Source organism: Toxorhynchites rutilus, chromosome 3, assembly GCF_029784135.1.
Source record: "Toxorhynchites rutilus septentrionalis strain SRP chromosome 3, ASM2978413v1, whole genome shotgun sequence".
NCBI lineage: Eukaryota > Metazoa > Arthropoda > Insecta > Diptera > Culicidae > Toxorhynchites > Toxorhynchites rutilus.
Genome location: NC_073746.1, coordinates 37,441,159 through 37,458,664, shown reverse-complemented (window position 1 = coordinate 37,458,664; position 17,506 = coordinate 37,441,159). Strand labels below are relative to the sequence as shown.

General features: G+C 37.2%; 1 protein-coding gene across 1 annotated transcript; it reads right to left on the bottom strand.

The window, feature by feature from the left end:
* Positions 1-1,310: 1,310 nt before the first annotated feature.
* Positions 1,311-8,080, bottom strand: LOC129773039 (uncharacterized). Its single transcript, XM_055776590.1, has 3 exons — positions 8,075-8,080; positions 6,243-6,455; positions 1,311-1,744 (listed from the first exon to the last, which is right to left on the bottom strand). The coding sequence occupies exons 1-3, from the start codon at positions 8,078-8,080 to the stop codon at positions 1,379-1,381; spliced, it is 585 nt and encodes a 194-aa protein (XP_055632565.1). The 3' UTR covers positions 1,311-1,378.
* Between the last annotated feature and the right edge of the window lie 9,426 nt (positions 8,081-17,506).

Sequence of the window (17,506 nt, the reverse complement as noted above, 5' to 3'; positions counted from 1 at the left end):
TAAAATTGAACTAGCGGCAGTGAATTTATTGCATTACGGGTCGGCAGTGGACTTGGATCGCGTCATCTTGGCGGCTTGGGCCGCCTTGATTCCTTATCCTCGCTGAATGGAAACTTCGTCCCTATTACGTTGACCGCAGAATAAATTTCGAAAAACGAAAACGAGAGAATAATAGAAATAATAGAAATGTGAGGCATTTATACACATGATGTTTCCCTCGCCACAATATTTCTAGCCTACTACACTTTTCTAAGTGGTTGTTTCTGTTGCAGTTGTTTACTGCGGCGATTTATTCCGGTCACGATTTTTGTCTTCCTTCATGAATAATTGAGGGGCTCAAAACGAAAGGGGTGTAAGTGACATCATAAATTTCTTTACATCGACTCTCTCTTTTGGTCATAACTTAGCTGCAAACACATTCCCAACTGAATTTGACAATGTGGTCAGAGCCTTATCGGATTCTATAGCAATCTCAAATTGGAACGTTTTTGCAGTTGAGTTATTAATTAAAGAGAAAGTTGGTCAAGAGAAATCGATCAAATCACTTACACTCCTTTCAATCTAAGCCCCTCAATTGTTTAATAAATAATGATCGTATTGCAAATTAGAAGGCAGTTTGGGCAATTTTGAAATTGATGCAAAAAATTTGAATAAAAAATTTTTCGCCTATGTAACAAACTATCCTTGTACAAAATTTATTGGAGTTTTCAAAAATGCCTTTCGATTTGCGATGGGATCATTATTTACTGAACAAATTATCATCGAAGTGGACCAAGAAATTTTCCATTCAAACAAAAATATCTCTGTATGGAAGGACAGGAATGTTATAGAAATAAGATGAACGCTGGTTGATAAAGCCAATTGGATTTGCTATTGAATTATATGACAAAATATTGTGTTAATTCATAAAATATTTGAAAAAACAAAAAAAAAAAACGATTTCTTGTTTCTACCCGATATGTTTGACCACTACATCTACACATACCAAGATAAAAATTTGTTCTAAAAATATTCAATTCCAATTATTCCAACTCGAGAGTTTAAGCTTTAAAATGATATACGAGTACATCCCATCTTTATGCATTCATTCTATGTGTTAGAAATATAAAAAGGTTTTTCGGGAGCTGAAACGAATACACTTGTGGTCTTGTTGATGGTTGAATATAGAACTGACTTTACTGTCAAATGTCACTGACATTTATCAGTCGGCACAGGCGTTACCTGCGTTACGAACGGAGTCCGGCTCCGACTACACTGTAACAATGTTTTACATTGAAGGTATACATAACAGTCGTCCTCTTTATTTTTTTTATCAACCTATTCTTACAATTCAGTATAATTCATATGAACTAATATTTTAATTTTACAATTCGATATGTCAGCCATTTTGATCACCACTAAAGGATTTCTGACAATTTCTTTTAGTATAATAATAATAATTCTGTTCTTCAAATGGGCGATTTGTCCGCTTTGAGCGCCGTAAACTTCCCGGCAATTCCGCCGTAGAAGCATTCCTCTTTCTCGAGCCTCTGACCTTTGCCAGATCATCCCGTGAGATTTCCCACTGGATGTCCTCTGAGCCGCTTCCAGCTGCACGTTCTTCAACGTTCATGTCCGAAACATCGGCATTCTTGTACTGTGCACCCGGCTGCATTACGATGTTTGGTCTAGTCTCCGGGTATTTGCTGTGGTACATTCTAAGGTGACTTCGGTGGGCCATTACCTCCACGTTTCCAAGAAGTACCTGGAATGTATTTTTAGAGAATTGTTTTTTAAAACAAACTTTTAACCATCTGTTTGGTAAATTATTATGGTAATTTTTGTACCACAATGTATCACCTTTCATCAGATTTGACATCTCTTTCTTTGGTTTTGGATTATCCTCCATACCGTCATCCTCTGAGGTTTGTGGTAATGACAACTTATGTTTGTAATTATTTCTAGGATTTACTAGATCAAGAATCGTTTTTGGTTTAAAATAAAATATATTCTCCGAGGGAAATTGTCCACTATTCGTCACAATATTATTTCTATAATTCATTAAAAATAAATTAATCTGGTCTTCCAAATCCAAATCTATCATACCCGGTTCCAATAAGAACTTTTTTAATACCTCTTTCACCGTCCTTACCAGCCTTTCAGCTTGTCCATTGCTTGATGGGTTGTAAGGAGGACTTTTGAACACCTTTATTCCCTGCCTTTCGAGGAATGAAGAGAAGGTGAAAGAATTGAATGGAGGACCCCCTCTGATACCAGAACATCCGGTAAGCCAAATCTTGCAAAATAAGCAACCAATTTCTTCAATACCTTTGCACAATCCGTGCCTTTTTTCATCCAATCAATCTCCAGCCACTTGGAGTATGAATCCACTATTAATAGAAAAGTTTGGTGGGAAAAGTGAAAGAAATCTATGTAAATTCGGCTAAAAGGCTTTGTAGTAGGTGTCCATTGAGACAACAATTTTGTTTTCGGTACTACTGCCATACTACTGCACACTTCGCACCCCGTAACGTAACTTTCAATATCCTTATTAATCCCAAACCAATATATTTGTCTTCTTGCCAATTGCTTCATTTTAACTATTCCTGCATGATTGGCGTGCAAAAGCTTTAGAGTTCCGCTTTGCATTCTTTGTGGAATAACCACCCTGTCTTGATACAATATGCATCTATCAATTATCTCCAAATCATTTTGATTGGCAAAAACGTCCATGAAGCGTTTGTCTAACTTTTTCGGCCATCCAACATGCAAAAATGTCATAATTTGTTGTAAATTTTCATCATTTTTCGTCTCTTTGGCAATCGTTACAAAATCTATTGGGAAATCTTTACTGAAATTGATACTCTTTATAAACTCTTGGTCATTTTAATTGGGAACCGACTGCCCCAATGGGAATCTCGAACAAAAATCTGCATTGCCCATTTTAGCAGAAGGTCTATATTGAATTTCAAATTCATAAATAGCAAGTTCAAGCACATATCTTTGGAGTCTTGTCACGCATATGGAATTCTTGCCTTCTTTCCCAAAAATTCCTATTAACGGTTTGTGATCAGTATAAACAATAAACTTTGTCCATACAAATATTTATGAAATTTATTTATCGTGAAAACTAAAGCTAAAGCTTCTAAATGAAGAATTGGATACCTTTTCTGCGCGTCATTTAACGTAAAAGAAGTAAAACTGATAGGTTTTTCTATACCATCAACTATATGCGCAATTACGCCACCAAGACCATAGCCCGAAGCATCTAACACAACAACAATGCCCTTCCTAGGATCGTAAAATTCTAAAATGTTGGCTGAAATCAATGATTGCTTACTATCTTGAAAAGCTTTTTCGCAATTATTGTCCCAAACAAATTTAACATTCTTCTTCAACAAGTTATACAAATAATACAACTTGGAAGACATATTAGCCACAAATCTATTGTAATAGTTGATCAGGCCTAAATAGGATTTCAACTCATTTATATTTTTAGGTACTTTTGCTTCTTGTATAGTCAAAATTTTATCTGGACTAGGTAATAAACCTTTTTCACTAATAACGTGTCCCAAATATTTCAATTCCGAAACAAAAAATTTGCATTTCTCAAAATTTACTTTAATATTTGCCTTTGCAAGTCTTTCTAAAACGATTACCAGCTTATTACGACAATCATTCAGGTCTTTACCTGCAATTAAAACATCATCAAGATAGCAATAAACATTGACAATTCCATCCAACACCTGGTCCATAACATGTTGGAAAATTGATGCACTAGAAGAAGCACCCTGTGGTAAACGATTATATGTAAATAAGCCTTTAATAGTATTGATAACCATAAATTTTCTTGACCGTTCATTTAAAGCAAGCTGTGTGTACGCTCCTTCAAGGTCCAACGAACAAAATACCTTATAATTTGCCAACTTAGCAAATAAATCGCTAGTCAATGGTAAAGGATATGTGTTCGGTATTAAAACTTTATTAATCGACACTTTGCAATCAATAACGAGTCTAATCTGTCCATTTTTCTTCATTACTGCAATCACAGGTAATGCCCACTCGCTGGTTTCTACCGGAGTTATCACATTCTCTTTTTCTAATTTATTCAAGTAAGCTAGAACTTTATCCCTTAACCTATAAGGTACTTCATAGGCCTTTTTGAAAATTGGAATTTCGCTTTTCACCACCAAGTCCGCTTTTAAGCCATTGATCGGTGTTGAAAAATCTTTAATGAACACTTCTGCGAAAACATTTTTGATTTGTGTAACCTCATTATTCAAATTCAGTGTATTTAAGCTGTTCACTTGTTCGTGTAACAAAATTTCATTAGAAAAAAATTGCCTCCATCGAGGAAAACATCGAGCCAATTTCTGCCAAATAAAGGGATAAAATTGTAATCACAGTCTAAAACAATAATTTTCAAGCTATGTTCAATACCATTCAGTTTAACTAACACATTTTTTCACCTTAAACTTTTAGTTTATAGCCGTTCACCACCTGAAGTTGTTTCTTAGAATTATTTAAAGGTTTTCTAAATATATTGTAATATTGATTTTTGCCCATTACTGTCACCATTGACCCACAATCAACTTCCATTTTACTTATTATATTTTCAATTAAGACATTCATCAAGCAAGGTTCACTAATTTTATTTACGGACCCAATATGCATGCATTCTAATTCACCTGGATTCCACTCCTCGAAGTTGTCGTCACTGTCAGTAGTCGTCATTTTTCCCAACATGGATGTCAGCTGTTGCTCTCCACTCGTTCCTGGTTTAGTCGTATCTACAAACTTCACCGCATCTCTCTTCAAATTTTTCAAAGCGAAACACTTCCTTTTTATGTGCCCTTTGACCCCACAGTGATCACATATCATGTCAGCATAATTATGTTTAAACCTGTAGAAATTATTCCGTCCATTCCCATTGTTGTAATTGTTTCTATTGTTGTACCCATTAATTCTCCGTGAATTGTTGTGTTGAAACTTATTCACACCATTTGGGTCTCCGTAGCCACATTGGTTGCGCGTTCGCTTAGTAAGCGATCGATCGTGAGTTCAAAACTCAGGGCCCTCATTGACCATCTTTGTGTTGTTACAGAATAGCTACGTCCACGCAACAATCATCAGCGATGGAGATCGATCCACGGTCGAAATAAGATCGATTCATCCATACAACTGTTCTGCTCTGCCAGCCACATCGGGCTACTGTTCTATAAATAACTCAACAATGATCAAACAACTGTCTCCGCTGTCCGGGGGTCCAACTGGATAATGGAAAAACAGAAAGAATACCCTTACGCCTAAATGGCTACTGTGTGAATGTACCACCATATGTAATGGTATAGAAGGAATACTGGCGAATGGCAACTGTGTAATGTGCTAATTATAGATATGATAACCATGTGACATGTACACGATTAAAATTCGGCTCTGTTACAGCTAAAATACTAATGAGCCTTAAATAAATAAATGGGATAAAAAAAATGGCATTGTTCCTTTGAACAAAAGAATCCCCATTCAAATTATTGTTTGTGGGCAAACCCAACCTTTGTTGAATCGGACGTCTAATTTGATTCACTCTTTGGTCGTAAGGATAATTCCGCTGTACAAAATGGTTCGAATTATTATTGAGCGTATGCGCATTATTTCTTGCTATATTCCATGTTGTAATAAGTTTATCCATTTTTTTCTATTGTCAAACTTTCTTCTTTCAATAATAATTGCTTTAAGTCCTCATCCCGGAGTCCTGCTAACACTCTATCTTGAATATTTTTAAATTCACCGAAACCGCAAAATTCCGCCTGAAGCTTTACTGTTTGTACGAAATCTTCAGCCGTTTCATCGGGTTGTTGAACCCTGTGACTAAAGCGAAAACGCTGAACCAAATCCGGTTCTGTTTTATCTAGCTTTTGCTTCAATTTTACGATTATTTCATCGTAGCTAGCTGAGTCTAAAACGTCCTTTTTATAAAATAACTTCAATTGTGAATACACAAATGGACCGCAAAGGTTCATAAAATGGGACTTCCGTTTAGCGACTGACACGTCATTAGCGTCGAACGTGTACGCCAAACGATCAGCCCAGTCCCCGAACGACGTACCTTTACGATACGGTTCGATTGAAGATGCCATACCTTGGCTCATTTTATAGAAAATTTGAAAAAAAATCTTCGGAATATTCGAAGAATTCGAAAATTAAATAAAAAAAACTAATTAGCCTCTCACATTAAAAAAAATTATAAGATCAAAATGACTCACCGATACAGCCGTACGACCCTTGCCGACGGAATTATTGAATTTACCGTCGAAATTATTCTCCGGAGCCGGATTCTCAGCCGATTGTTCGGATAAATTTCCGAAATAATGATCCACCACTTTTTTCAGGAACAAAGGAATGAAGCCTCGATTCCAGATTCTTCCTTGCAGGAACAAAGAATCCCAATAAGATGGCGGATGGCGTTGTATTCCAGGCTGTGAAATAAAAATAAAAAAAACTGGAATTAGTACCTTTGTATAGATTCTCACAAAAGGCACTATCTATAAAAACTGTTCTTTTTTTGGTATTGTTTTAAATAACTTTTTTTTGTTTTTATCATTTTTTTAAACTTTTTTTCCTCGTCGCCACTGTTAGAAATATAAAAAGGTTTTTCGGGAGCTGAAACAAAAGGCTGATTTAGACGATGCCAGTCAGCGCTCTAGTTGAAGTATCCAGTGAACAGAGAATAGACACTCTGTTCAAGTTACTTGTACCAGTATCGAATAAGTAATTGGCCTCTAAAGGCTGATTTAGACGATGCCAGTCAGCGCTCTAGTTGAAAAATCCAGTGAACAGAGAACAGACACTCTGTTTACGTTACTTGTACCAGTATCGAACAAGTAATTTGCTTCTAATTTGAACAGAGTGTCTGTTCTCTATTCACTGGATACTTCAACTAGAGCGCTGACTGGCATCGTCTAAATCAGCCTGAATACACTTGTGGTCTTGTTGATGGTAGAATATAGAACTGACTTTATTGTTCTTTCTTTCTTTCTTTCTTTCTTTGTTTTAAAGAGGCTTTAAACTTTGCAGTTCATTCGCCTCTATTCCTTTCTTTCTTTCTTTCTTTGTTTTTAAGAGGCTTTAAACTTTGCAGTTCATTCGCATCTAGGGTACTTTATTGTCAAATGTCACTGACATTTATCAGTCGGCGCAGGCGTTACCTGCGTTACGAACGGAGTCCAGCTCCGACTACACTGTAACAATGTTTTACATTGAATGTAGACATAACACTATGTACAACAAATTGTATTTTATTTGTAAAGAAAAAAATTGGCAAAATTGGCACTTTTCGGGCAACCAAATATTTTGTTGTGAAAATGAGAATCAGAATTATTTTCACAATGCACATACCTTTTATTGCCGAGATTCAAACCCATGACTCTTGCATCGATGATCCTTCATCGAACCATTAACTCCGTTAGACCCCTAAAAAATGTAATGCAAGAAGACCTTCTGTCTTACTACCATGGTATGATATTCTCAAGGGAAACATTAGCAAATGCAGCTGCTTAAAGAACGTTTTAAGCGTTTGTCAAATGTTCGATTTCATTTTAGGCAGTTGAACAGTTGAACACGGGCTTCAATTTTTTTGCAGCAAATGCTCATTTCAGTAATCCGTCATGTGTTGTACAAAAGCTGCATTGCAGTTGAAGAAAAGCTTTCAAAACGTTTCTCCGACATATTATCCAGGTACAGTAGAACCCCGATATCCGCGAGTGGATGATCCGCGCTGCGGATTATTCGCGACAACAAGTTCCATAGTAAATCTATAGGCCCTCCCGGAATCTATCAGTGAGCGGTAGGCTTATTCTCTCTTTTGTCGTGGCTTGTGACCTTAGATGGATAGATTTCTGTATTGATAAAAGATAGTGTTGATGAAACATCTTTTTTCCGTGTGTGCACCTCATTTTTAGTCCTTCATTTCGTTATCCGCGGTGAGCTTGCCCGACTATTTCGCAGATAATCGGGGTTCTATTGTAAATATCGATGGTTGAACAAATGGTTCAATTTGATATGATTAATCTTTTGTACAACATAGAGTTCAGAATACCTCCATTTTCTTTGCACTCTCAATATTTTTTAATAAAAATAGCTCATTGGCTTCAATTTGATATGTCGATCATCTAAATCGATTCAGTGGTTCAAAAGTTATGAATTTTTAGAAAAAGTCATTTTTGAGAAAAAGTGAAAAAAAAAAATTTCGGACCACCCAAAAATCAAAATAGGCACTCTAATGAAAAAATAAGAGTTGTTTGGTATACTATACATTTCAATTCCCTAATCCCTAAACAGTTTAAATTAATGAAAACTGAAAGCATTCCTATTTTCCCATACATTTGTTCTACCGATTTGTGTGCTACCTTTCCGTACCGTCAAGCACGAGCAACTAATACATTCGTTTTTGCCGGTTTTCAACTTATTTGATATAAATAAGCCATCAGCGATTTGAAACCACTACACTTCTCGTTTGGTGTTCATCGGAGCAGTTTTTAATTTTTCAAATGCATTCTAAAATAATATCCGAGGTGATAAACTAGCGAATTGAATAATTTCGCTCTACGTCGAGAATGCGGTCGTGTCCTAGATACAAGCCCATACAATTTTTGTTCTTGTTGCCTCGTATTTGCCTGAGTTTTAGTATTATTTCTTAATGTTTATTCGATTATGATCAAAAATCGAATAACATCAACGAGTTATTTAATCAATATTACGACGCATTAGTCCGATGAATCCATCATCGTGCCCCCCGACGCAGTTGTTGTCGCCATCTTTCGCCATCTTTAACAGAGCTTATACTTATGACAGACATACAGCTGTACTACCGTTGTACTTCGAAAATTGTATGTCTGTCACCATGTACAGCGCTAGAACCATGCAAGCAACTCGGTACAATCGCTGTACCTGTACCGACCAATTTTACCGCTGTACATGGCTACAGTTGTACTGTGTGCAGCGCCATAGACGGTTAGTGGTGGGTAGCATGAACAAACTAAATCGAAACATTTGGTATACATTCTTTTCATAGACTGTCTCTTGAGTTAATAACTCAGATTGGAAACCTATTTATTGTGTTTGATAGTTTAGACGCTAAATAAAAATCTTTTTAATTGAAATATTGGTCAAAATACAATGCAATAAATTCAAATTTATGATTGTCAGTTTGACATGCGGTACAATGTACAACCAAAGTATGTGTGTCATGCTATCGTGGTACCTGTACAACGCTGTACACGTACAACGCTAGTACAGTTGTATGTCTGTCTATGGTATTACATATTATATCATCCCAGAACGAGTTTAGATCAACATGTCAAAAGGGTCTATCTTCTTTGATCGATTCTCTTCACCGTCTTTCTCTTTCGATAACCACGGCCTTTCAGACAGATTTTGCTCCAGTTTTGCCATATAGTTTGATAAACGAGGTCCCCTTTCACTTTCCTTGTTGTCGAACACATCAGAAAATCCTGTTACTGCTGAGTTATTAATGAAAGAGAATGTAGATGAAGAGAATCGATCAAAGAAGATAGACCCTTTTGACATTTTGATCTAGAAGTTTGCTTTGTCGAATCCAAGATGTGTGGAATAAAGGTGTGACCGTGTCGTCAATAAGTGCGCGAGGGGAAACGGTATAAATATTCAGAGGACTGTGGAAAGGGATTTTACTGCAAATAGAGATGTCTAAATTTTTTGTTTATTCAAATTGTCGATTAATCGTGGGGACATTTTTATATAATCGATTCATTAGAATAATTGTTTTTCAGTATTCGATTAACCGAGCGAATATTTATTTCTTGTAATCAAAAAGAACAGACATATTTGAAATAAAAAAGTATGATGTCATAATTTGAAAAGTTACATTAAATATAATTTTGAAATAAACATGGTGCAGAATAATTGTTTTTGAATGAAATGGTATTTTAGTATATTGATAAATTTACCATTTCATGATTTTTTGAGGACGATTGAAAAAAAAGTACACAATGAGAATGATGCACAATATTATTATTGTACCAACATAAAATTTTTTCTGTTCAAAATTACCTGTTCTTTGAATGTTGAATGAAATAGCTGATTTGTTTGAATATTTCTGCTTGGTCCTCATAGCTACTAGTTCAAAAGAGGTACATTTATAGAATCATTGACCACTAGTATGGTATATTTTCCTCGGCACTCTGAATTTGAATACTACTATTTTAGAACGGGAGCTGAGACCACCTTCTTTAAGTCCGCATTTTACTCCTGCAGACCCTGAATTCTTCTTCCCAGTCTCCTCCACCACCAGGGAATCATTTTTATGGTTCAACCGTAAATGATTTAGCATATCCGAAGAATTTCGACGAAACACCATGACGGTTAACACTCCTGTACTCGCGCATTAGTCTGAGAGACCAAGAAATCAATAATTCGTTCATTTCTCAGAAAACATCAACACTACGACATTGCGATTCTCTCTAGCTTCGTCATTCGTTGTTCATCATCGTTTAGCGTATCGTATAAGTTGGCACGAAGGGGACGTATATCACTTTTTCACCACCTTCTGTCTGAGACACCGACGCGCGTACAGGAGAAACTTTTTTGGACAAGTGACTTTTTTTTCCTATTTTAGAATATTGTTCAATGAAATGTATAAATAATGTCAGTGGCGTGGAATATTTATTAAATATAATGCATAATATCATTTTCGAACTATTCTTATTTGATTTTAGTCTTTTTGTCACCGGATTGTACGGACTATTCGTCGATAAACTCGTCGTTAGATTCATACGTGCAAAAGTAAAGTACAAATGTTTGACATTCGTATAGTTGTTCACTAAATATAATGGTCACGCTTATACACACTTGTGAAATAAATGCACTTGCGGAAGAATTGTAAACTGTAAATTATAAATTAATCGGTGGCTTATGGTTATTTTTACAGTTACAGCTTCGGTTTTTTTTCTATAATATATGAGCTGAACAATATCGACGATAAAACAAGTCGCAGGAAGTTCCTAGAAATCCTTTTATATAATCTTTTTATGCTCTATCAAAAACAGGCACTAAGTTTTTGTTAACCAAGAACACAGAAACAAAGAATATTAAATATAGGAAAACTTGAAATTTCAGAAACCTTACAATTGAATAATTAACCGACGTCTCTAACTGCAAAACGCGGGAAAAATACCTCTATTGCTTCCTTTACAATGCAGGCTTTTAATCGCATGCGAAATACTCACTCGCGATATTTTTCAATGCAGCTCTTTACAATGCTTAGCCATATCGCGCGATAATCTGTCATAATCTGTCTGTCAAACCTGCATCCCTCTAATCATACTGTCATTATTTGTTATGGACAAGATCGTACTAGATTGGTGGAACAAAATCATATCGCTAGAAATGTGAATGGAAGTATAAAACTCCAAATAATTAATAATTGAAAAACTAACGAATTCAATCAAATATTAACAAAAATGTGTAAAAATAATTATGATTATGCAGCAATACGCTTGCAATAATTGATCGATTCAGCTCTCACTTTATGAAGCGTTTCATATGTACAGAGCTGAACATTTCTTTCGATATATCGTTCCACCCATCAAGCATATTTTGTTCCACCTGTCTGATGTATATAGTGTCTCCTATCAAAGCAACGCGATTTTCGCAGCCAAAGCTTGGAGAGCTCTATCTTTTTTCGCACTGTCATGGGTGGTTTCGCGCTTTGCTCTGATTGGTTGATGAGTAAAAATCGCGATTGAAGGAAAAAAATCGCGCTCATTGTGGATGATTATAAATCCGGCATATCACCGACCGACACCGAAAATCGATTTATTCTCTTGAGCTGAAACATATAAGATAGAGTATATTACAAACCTAACTTTAACCGTAAAAAACATACCATTCAACTTTCGAATGCTCTTATTCCCACCAAAACAATACCACACACAAAGAGCAAAAAAAGATATTGCAAAATATTGCAGATTGTTTACATACAAAATCCAAGATGGTTGAAAAGCCTTTCTCATAAGTCGCGCTACCGTATTGTATCTATCGTGGTCGAATCCAAGGCGCCTAGAAGTATATACTAAGGTGGGCCAACTTGCTAAAACCACTCTTTAGCCATCTTGGAAGTCTACTGTGTTTTGTTTGTAAACAAAACACAATACGCTATTGCCGAAGCTCGCTCGTGATCAGTCTGTCTCTTTCACTCTACAAGCAAATAATTCCCCTTCTACTTTCTTCCGTGATGTTTTCATATACCGCTCCCCTATCCAACTTAGTGACGAAACGGCCTCACCTAGTACCATAGACCCGTCTTGGTCGAATCCATTCCAAATCCCACCGGAAACTGAGTATATTTTCCTTCGGGCGACGACCGGATGTGTAAAATAATTAATAAGCATGGTATAAATCCTCGCATAAGCGGAAATGCTAGTGTTTCGCCTGACTTTTTGATCGTTTATATTTTTTTCCGAAAAACCTACAGCATCGCTACAGTCAATTGCAGAGAATCAATCTTAAAATTTTCACTGATACATTTAGAATAATTCAAAAAATTTTTCTTGAGTAATTTTACACTCTGAAACGTGTTCCTACAATCATAACTCTGGGGATACATCTACATACACATTATCCTCAAAAAAGCAATGTTGTTCCTCAAACTTAAACTCGTTTTAATTTCATAAATTCGTCAGACAATCTGGTTTCATGAATTTTCTAGCACTGTTTTGGGAAGCCACGAAGCAATTGAGAGTAGAGATAAAAAAAGTTAAGTACAAAGTTTAACTTAATGTAAGATATATACAAGTGCGAACCGGAGAACTAGCATGACAGAAAACTTTGGCATGGAAACCAGTATATTTACTACGAACTAGCGGTACCCTGCCACGCTTTGCTGTGGCACATTGTGGTTGCATGGTTGAGTTGAATTTTTCATTTTTTTTATGTTGTAACAACAATCCTAGATGTGTTTGGTTGTTTTGTATATTGTATCATAGTTTGAGCTCAGTCGGTTCCGTACTTTTCGAGTTTATAATGCGCACACTAACGAACAGAAAACTTTCATTTATATAGAGGTAGATGAGGGGAATCGATAAATTTTAAATCACTTCGAAACACAATTTCAGTCCATGATTTTGCCAAACACGTGGAAAAAAGATGTTTCCTTCATATAGAACACATATTCATTACTGAATAGTCGATTTTCATTAGAAGCTCAATTGCAGAAACGCACTCTAGTCATATATAAAATCATTTTTCTTCCAATTTTCCAATTTTTTATGCCGTAACAACACTCCTTGAAGTGGATTGTATATTGTGTCCAACTTTGAGCTCAATCGGTTCCGCGCTTTTCGAGTTTTTGACGCGTACACAAACGAACAGAACATTTATATATTAGGCTGTTAAAAAAGTCCTGCGGTATTTTTTTTTGAATTTTCATTTGTTCATAAAATTAGTTACAATCATCTGTTTTAAGTCAAATATGCGCCGTTTTGTTCGATGACTTTTTTCCAACGAGATGCCAACTTCATAATACCCCTGTTATAGAAGCTCGCTTCCTTATTGGCAAAAAACTCTGATAGCCAATTTTCACAGGCCTCTTTTGTGGCTAACTTCTGACTACCTAGCTCGTTCGCCATGGACAAAAACAGGTGGTAGTCACTTGGTGCAAGGTCCGGACTATACGGCGGATGCAAAAGAACCTCCCATCCGAGCTCCCGGAGCTTCTGGTGCGTCACCAGAGAAGTGTGTGGCCTGGCGTTGTCCTGATGGAAGACAATGCGGCCTCTGTTTATCAAAGATGGCCTCTTCTTCATGAGTGCTACCTTCAAGCGGTTCAGTTGTTGGCAGTACAGGTCCGAATTGAGCGTTTGGCCATAGGGAGGCAGCTCATAATAGATTATTCCTTGACAATCCCACCAAACACACAGCAGAACCTTCCTGGCCGTTAATGAGGGCTTGGCCACCGTCTGAGCCGCTTCAGCGGGCTTCGACCACGACCGTTTGCGCTTCACGTTGTCGTAAGTGACCCACTTTTCATCGCCAGTCACCATCCGCTTCAGAAACGGGTCGATTTTGTTGCGATTCAGCAGCGATTCACATATGTCGATACGGTCAAAGATGTTTTTTTGCGTCAACGTGTGTGGCACCCATACATCAAGCTTCTTTGTGAATCCAAGCTTCTTCAAATGGTTAATAACGGTTTGATGACTTATCCCCAGCTCTTGGCCGATGCTACTATGTCGGTCTTTCTCGGCTAATTCAGCGATTTTGTCGCAATTTTCGACGACAGGCCTTCCGGAGCGTGGCGCATCTTCGATGACCTCTACACCAAAACGAAAACGTTGAAACCATCGTTGTGCGGTGGAAATGGAAACTGTATCGGGTCCATAAACTGCACAAATTTTATTGGCAGCTTGAGATGCATTTTTGCCTTTGTCATAGTAGTACTGTAAAATATGTCGGATTTTCTCTTTATTTTGCTCCATATTTGCTACACTGTAACTCACGAACGACTTAACCAAACAAAACACTGTCAAGGACTATATTATAGCGCGCAAAAATACCTTTCCAACATATACAGGGTGGGCCATTTAAAGTGGAAGGATTTGTTTTTGCAATAGCAAAGTAAAGAAGTGGAATTTTAATTTTTTTTTGAAATTCATTTATTTTGGTCCAAGGAGATTTGTTCTAACTACTTTTTGATTATGATATCTCGTAAATGACCGCCTCTGGCCTTGACCGCAAAATGTGCCCTTTTTTCGGCATTTTCCATCACTTTGCCCAATGTTTCGGCCGATATGGCACCAATTTCTTGTCGGATATTGTCTTTCAGCGCAGCCAGGGTCCTTGGTTTACCAGTGTATACCTTGGATTTTAAATATCCCCATAAAAAAAAGTCAGGATTGACGCCTCCTCAGGTGATCTCGGTGGCCAGTCATAATCGCCGTTTTTCGATATTATTCTTCCGGGGAACATTGGCGCAATAATTTGGTCGTGGCAGCCGCTGTATGGCATGTAGCGCATGTATGGCAAATCAACACGAATTATGCGTCGGAGAGTGGTTCGAGCGATGCCTAACTCTTGCGAACGATGGCGACCTGATGTCGATGGAGTCTCTGCAACACTGGCTCGAACGGCATCAATATTCTCGTCGAAACGTCTTGGTCGTTGTCTGGACAGATGACCGGCATTACCAACACTACCAGACGATATAAATTTGGCATATAATCGACGTATAGTGTTGTCTCCAGGCGATGTTTTAACTTTATTTTTATTTTTCCACGCACGTTTAGTTAACACAATTGAGAAGTTATTTTGAATGTACAGCTGAACAATTTCAGCGCGTTGTTTAGGTGTATATTGTTCCATGGTTAAAATTGTACTGAAATGACGCTTCCAACGCGGTATGACATTTATTAATCTGACATCTCTGTCAAAAGTTATGGGGTTGCCAGATGCTTCCACTTTAAATGGCCCACCCTGTAGTATGACTATAGTATGACTCGATACAATGAATACAACTAGAACTACGCGCTTACAACAACACCTCGCGGAAATACCGCAGGACTTTTTTGACAGTCTAATATATATAGAGATAATATAAAGAGTACAAAAATCAGGAAAAATCAGAATCATTTCAAAAAAATTCAAGATCATTTCAGAAAAATCAGGATAAATTGAGTGTTCGTCAGGATATCAGGGAGCGTGCTAAAAAGTCTGGGAAATCCTGAAAAATCAGGAAGGTTGGCATCTCTGGCTGTGAGTGGTTTTATTCTCCTCTTTGTAGGCGTTGTTCGTGCTAAGTGTATTTCCGTTTGTTCCCGATGGAGGTCACGGATCATAGTTTTCTCCGAGAGCGCTTGGACAGCATCCGAAATCGGAGGTGGCTACACGAAGAACTGTTTGCCAAAAATGTTTGATTTTGTAAATAAATGCCATGAGAATGGAGATATTGTGTCCTGGCCGGACTAAGCTTCGTGTCATTACGCAAAGGCCAATCTGGATTGGTTGACCGCCCATCACACAATACCCCAAACATACCCCAGGCGCGGCCAATCGAGTCGTATTGGGCCTTACTGTCCCAGTGGATGAACGAAAATGGTTGGGAAGCCACCACAGCTTAACAGCTCCAATTTCGTATCATCCGATGTACCAAAAAAGGGAGCCTCAAGATGGTCCAGATCATGATAACGTAGGTTCCGGGAATCTTGAGGGAGATTGAAGATGAAGGCCCCTGTCCGTCTAATTGTTTCACACCGAAAACGCACATTATATTGACTTGTGAAAATGGAATAAAAAATTGGAAAAAACGTTTTTACCAAACGTGTTTTCATTTAGTACCGCTACTTATTTATCAATTCGTGTTCGATTTAAGGGGGGACCCCTGTCTGGAAAGTCGAAAAATAATGAACTTTCGTGTTTTTTTTCGGATGTTAGGAATAAAGTGAAGTGCTCGAGAATTTTAATCATTGTTTAAGATATATTTGACGAAGTATTTTCCATTTTTTGAGTACACGAATACTGATTATTACGATTTAGACAACTGGAAGAATAGATGCTGTCTGAAAATTGATTGCTATCGATTCTGAACTAACGGGGTGTCGCAGAACGAATTCCAGTGAATATTTCGAAACTTTAGGACAATACCTGAAGCGTTACATAGAAGTTTTTGAAAATTCGGAAAATTGCCAAAATGGTGGCCATTTTTTTGAAAAAATATTAATTTTTCATGAAAAATCGCTGTTTAGAAGCCCATAAAAATCGAAGAAATGAGATATCGAAAAACGGTTATGTAACGCTTTAGATAATTCATTTTTACATGCTGATAAAAAATATAAATCTTCAAAATTAATTGTTCGTGTTCGATTTTCTGATTGATTTTTCGCTGAAAAAATTTCAATCGAAAAGTTTGTATAACAAACTGAAGTGTCGCAAAAAATAATACGTTTGGGATACGAGTCACATAAATGAACTTCGATAGGCTTCGAATTACTGTGATTGAAGTAGAACAACGACTGTAAAAGTGGAGAATAAATGAGGTCATCTTCAAGGTTTTATGACATCCATCCACTTCAGGGGAACAATCCCACGTTGTGGGCGAGCATTCCGAAAGAGTCGCTATCAACCCATAAGGAAAACACTTCCATCGGTTCTCTAGTGCTTCCTAGCTTTACGTCGAAGCTTTCATCACGTTTCGTTGTTTACTACTTACTACTAGACTTTTTGGTTCTCCTGTTATATCATCGCATGTTTATATTTAGAATGTAGCTTTAGGCGTGAATGATCTGACTACAGTTGGAATCAACAGCGAGGATTTTAATCCTGCACGTACATAACACCGAAGAGGAGTAGTTAGTTCGCTGCACAGTAGCGATCAGAACGAAGCGGATATAATTCTATGCAACGAAAGACAGTATTCATTTGCTGTACGCTACTGTAGGGTGCAATTGCAATCCGAAGACAGGAAATGCAGTACCGAGCTGTATAGAACATAATTGGCAGC